Source organism: Oncorhynchus gorbuscha, linkage group LG09 (assembly GCF_021184085.1).
Source record: "Oncorhynchus gorbuscha isolate QuinsamMale2020 ecotype Even-year linkage group LG09, OgorEven_v1.0, whole genome shotgun sequence".
Classification (NCBI taxonomy): Eukaryota; Metazoa; Chordata; class Actinopteri; order Salmoniformes; family Salmonidae; genus Oncorhynchus; species Oncorhynchus gorbuscha.
In genome coordinates this window covers 12,457,712-12,462,711 of record NC_060181.1, presented here as the reverse complement: position 1 = coordinate 12,462,711, position 5,000 = coordinate 12,457,712, and the positions used below count along the sequence as shown (strand labels likewise).

The following is a 5,000-nucleotide window of genomic DNA, read 5'->3' as shown; positions in this document are numbered from 1 at the left end:
TGAAGAGTGATCAAATAAATTGTAATTAATTGCTAAGTCTCTCTTTGCCATGCAAAAACATCACAAAAAAACATTTCCACTGCATTTCAGCCCTGCCACAAAAGGACCTGCTGACATCATGTCAGTGATTCTCTCGTTAACACAGGTGTGAGTGTTGACGAGGACAAGGCTGGAGATCACTCTGTCATGCTGATTGAGTTCGAATAACAGACTGGAAGCCTCAAAAGGAGAGTGGTACTTGGAATCATTGTTCTTCCTCTGTCAATCATGGTTACCTGCAAGGAAACATGTGCCGTCATCATTGCTTTGCACAAAAAGGGCGTCAAGGATATTGCTGCCAGTAAGATTGCACCTAAATCAACTATTTATCGGATCATCAAGATCTTCAAGGAGAGCAGTTCAATTGTTGTGAAGAAGGCTTCAGGGCACCCAAGAAAGTCCAGCAAGCGCCGGGACAGTCTCCTAAAGGTGATTCAGCTGAGGGATCGGGGCACCACCAGTACAGAGCTTGCTCAGGAATGGCAGCAGGCAGGTGTGACTGCATCTGCACTCAGAGTGAGGCAAAGACTTTTGGAGGATGGCCTGGGGTCAAGAAGGGCAGCAAAGAAGCAAGTTCTCTCCAGGAAAAACATCAGGGGCAGACTGATATTCTGCAAAGGGTACAGAGACTCTCTGATGAATCCCCTTTACGATTGTTTGGGGCATCTGAAAAAAAGCTTGTCCGGAGAAGACAAGGTGAGCGCTACCATCAGTCCTGTGTCATGCCAACAGTAAAGCATCCTGAGAACATTCATGTGTGGGGTTGCTTCTCAGCCAAGGGAGTGGGCTCACTCACAATTTTGCCTAAGAACACAGCCATGAATAAAGAATGGGACCAACACATTGTCAGAGAGCAACTTCTCCCAACCATCCAGGAACAGTTTGGTGACGAACAATGCCTTTTCCAGCATGATGGAGCACCTTGCAATAAGGCAAAAGTGATAAATAAGTGGCTCGGGGAACAAAACATCAATATTTTGGGTCCATGGCCAGGAAACTACCCAGACCTTAATCACATTGAGAACTTGTGGTCAATCCTCAAGAGGTGGGTGGACAAACAAAACCCCACAAATTCTGACAAACTCCAAGCATTGATTATGCAAGAATGGGCTGCCATCAGTCAGGATGTGGCCCAGAAGTTAATTGACAGCATGCCAGGGCGGATTGCAGAGGTCTTGAAAAAGAAGCGTCCACACTGCAAATATTGACTCTCTGCATCAACTTCATGTAATTGTCAATAAAAGCCTTTGACACGTATGAAATGCTTGTAATTATACTTCAGTATTCCATAGTAACATCTGACAAAATATCTAAAGACACTGAAGCAGCAAACTTTGTGAAAATTAATAATCGTGTCATTCTCAAAACTTTTGGCCAAAAGTTATAAAAATATAAATAATAGTACAGATACCCCCCCCAAAACGATTTAAGTTGTACTTCAACGTATTTTTTTACTTAGTTACTTTACACCACTGCTTAGCTGAATAAACAATTGATCAAGCTGATTTTCAAACATGATGTGTGTGTTTTTCTGTAGGATTTCTTCAGTAAATCAGATCCATTTTTGGAAATCTTCAGAATAAATGATGATGACAGTAGATCACTGGTTCACAGAACTGAGGTAAATTGCACACAGACACACATTTTAGTAATTTAGCAGACATTATCCAGACCGACTCACAGGAGCAATTATGGTTAAGTGCCTTGTTCACATGGGAACATTGGCAGATGTTTCACCTTTTCGGCTCAGGGGTTAGAACCAGCGACCTTCTGTCTACTGGCCCAACGCTCTAAACCGCTAGGCAACCTGCCACCTGGCCACTCACAGACAGTATGAGCACAGATGATGATATTGATGTGTGCAGTGGTAGAAAAAGTACCCAATTGTCATACTTGAGTAAAAGTAAAGAGACCTTCAAATCAAATCAAATCAAATTTATTTATATAGCCCTTCGTACATCAGCTGATATCTCAAAGTGCTGTACAGAAACCCAGCCTAAAACCCCAAACAGCAAGCAATAATATTATTATTATTATTATTAATGCAGGTGTAGAAGCACGGTGGCTAGGGAAAACTCCCTAGAAAGGCCAAACCTAGGAATAAACCTAGAGAGGAACCAGGCTATGAGGGGTGGCCAGTCCTCTTCTGGCTGTGCCGGGTGGAGATTATAACAGAACATGGCCAAGATGTTCAAATGTTCATAAATGACCAGCATGGTCAATTAATAATAATCACAGGCAGAACAGTTGAAACTGGAGCAGCAGCACAGCCAGGTGGACTGGGGACAGCAAGGAGTCATCATGTCAGGTAGTCCTGAGGCATGGTCCTAGGGCTCAGGTCCTCCGAGAGAGAGAAAGAAAGAGAGAAAGAGAGAGAGAATTAGAGAGAGCATAATTAAATTCACACAGGACACCGGATAGGACAGGAGAAGTACTCCAGATATAACAAACTGACCCTCACCCAGTAAAATACTACTTGAGTAAAAGTATTTTGTTTTAAATATACTTAAGTATCAAAAGTACATGTAACCCTAACCCTATTAAGCAAACCAGACAGCACAATATTCTTGTTTTTTTCCCTTCCATTTACGGACAGGCACGGTCACACTCCAACACTCAGACATAATTTACAAACCAAGCATGTGTGTTTAGTGAGTCCGCCAGATCAGAGGCATTAAGGATGTAAATGTAAATGTCATGTGTGTGTTCTCAGACGGTGATGAATGACCTCAGCCCGGTGTGGAAGTCATTCAAGGTCTCTCTTAACACACTGTGTAGTGGAGACCACGACCGGCAACTGAAGGTAAGATCCCAACCATAACATCCTCTAACCTGACCACATGCAACTGATGGTGACGAGTGACCTTGCCTAAGATTTGAAGAGGCTTTAGCTCAGCTGCCTAACACGGTCTTGTGACACACTGATGACACAGTTGTTGTTTTTTAAAGTCAGTAAGATATTCATGCTCATGTTGTATTGTGTGTGTGTGTGTGTGTGTGTGTGTGTGTGTGTGTGTGTGTGTGTGTGTGTGTGTGTGTGTGTGTGTGTGTGTGTGTGTGTGTGTGTGTGTGTGTGTGTGTGTGTGTGTGTGTGTGTGTGTGACTCTTTAACCTTACAGAGATTCTAAACGGTATTGTCTTCATGAATAAAACATGGCATCATTAATTATTCACAAGCCTCTTAACACCCCGTGTCTCTTGTCAGCCCTGTCAACGGGGAACACACACGCACGCACGTACGCACACACACACACACAGTTACCTGCTTCCAAATTCCGTAAGTAGAACAGAATGGACTGAGTTAGGTCTGTGTGAGTTCTGAACCAAAGATTATTGTGTAGCTATGTCTGAATCGGTTATCATTGTGTTAAGTCTGAATTATATTGTGTAGCTATGTCTGAATCAGTTATCATTGTGTTAAGTCTGAATTATATTGTGTAGCTATGTCTGAATCAGTTATCATTGTGTTAAGTCTGAATTATATTGTGTAGCTATGTCTGAATCGGTTATCATTGTGTTAAGTCTGAATTATATTGTGTAGCTATGTCTGAATCGGTTATCATTGTGTTAAGTCTGAATTATATTGTGTAGCTATGTCTGAATCGGTTATCATTGTGTTAAGTCTGAATTATATTGTGTAGCTATGTCTGAATCGGTTATCATTGTGTTAAGTCTGAATCAGTGATCAGTTAGCACAAACAGAAGAAAACGTTTTAAAACAGAATAGATACTACAAATATGATGACCGATTTTTGCTCTCTGTTCTGAAATGTTTTCATTTTGCTCATTTTGCACCCTAATAAACATGACTTAGCTCCATCTCTGTCTAATGAACATGACTTAGCTCCATCTCTGTCTAATGAACATGACTTAGCGCCATCGCTGTCTAATGAACATGACTTAGCGCCATCTCTGTCTAATGAACATGACTTAGCGCCATCGCTGTCTAATGAACATGACTTAGCGCCGTCTCTGTCTAATGAACATGACTTAGCGCCGTCTCTGTCTAATGAACATGACTTAGCGCCGTCTCTGTCTAATGCACATGACTTAGCGCCGTCTCTGTCTAATGAACATGACTTAGCGCCATCGCTGTCTAATGAACAGTCCCAACCTTGATAGGCACACACACACGCACACACACACACATATACACACATCACAAACACACACACACACACAAACACACACGCTACAGCTGAGTCCCTCTCAGCGTCTCCAGATTAATATTTAGCCCCCCCCCACCACCACCAAAACCAGCTATAAATCATTCAGCATGGCATTTATGTGTGTCTGTGTGTGTGTGTATGTTTCAGTGCACAGTGTATGATTGGGACTCCAATGGGAAGCACGACTTCATTGGAGAGTTTCAGACCACCTATAAGGAGATACGGACAGACCTGGAGGGGAGACAGGTACACCCTAACCCAACCCTAAATCTAACAGAACCCTAACCCTAAATCTAACAGAACCCTAACCCTAACCCAACCCTAACCCTAAATCTAACAGAACCCTAACCCTAACCCAACCCTAACTCTAAATCTAACAGAACCCTAACCCTAACCCAACCCTAACCCTAAATCTAACAGAACCCTAACCCAACCCTAACCCTAAATCTAACAGAACCCTAACCCAACCCTAACCCTAAATCTAACAGAACCCTAACCCAACCCTAACCCAACCCTAAATCTAACAGAACCCTAACCAAACCCTAACCCTAAATCTAACAGAACCCTAACCCAACCCTAACCCTAAATCTAACAGAACCCTAACCCTAACCCTAAATCTAACAGAACCCTAACCCTAACCCAACCCTAACTCTAAATCTAACAGAACCCTAACCCTAACCCAACCCTAACCCTAAATCTAACAGAACCCTAACCCAACCCTAACCCTAAATCTAACAGAACCCTAACCCAACCCTAACCCTAAATCTAACAGAACCCTAACCCAACCCTAAC

The 5,000-nt window shown here is 42.6% G+C and overlaps 1 protein-coding gene across 1 annotated transcript in view; it reads left to right on the top strand.

The window, feature by feature from the left end:
* Nucleotides 1-5,000, top strand: part of LOC124042695 (copine-4-like) — a 35,446-nt gene that overhangs the window by 7,652 nt on the left and 22,794 nt on the right. Inside the window, exons 7-9 of the mRNA XM_046360783.1 lie at nucleotides 1,577-1,660; nucleotides 2,753-2,842; nucleotides 4,356-4,454. Of these exons, the coding sequence (XP_046216739.1) occupies nucleotides 1,577-1,660; nucleotides 2,753-2,842; nucleotides 4,356-4,454 (273 nt within the window). The remainder of the gene's footprint in view (nucleotides 1-1,576; nucleotides 1,661-2,752; nucleotides 2,843-4,355; nucleotides 4,455-5,000) is intronic.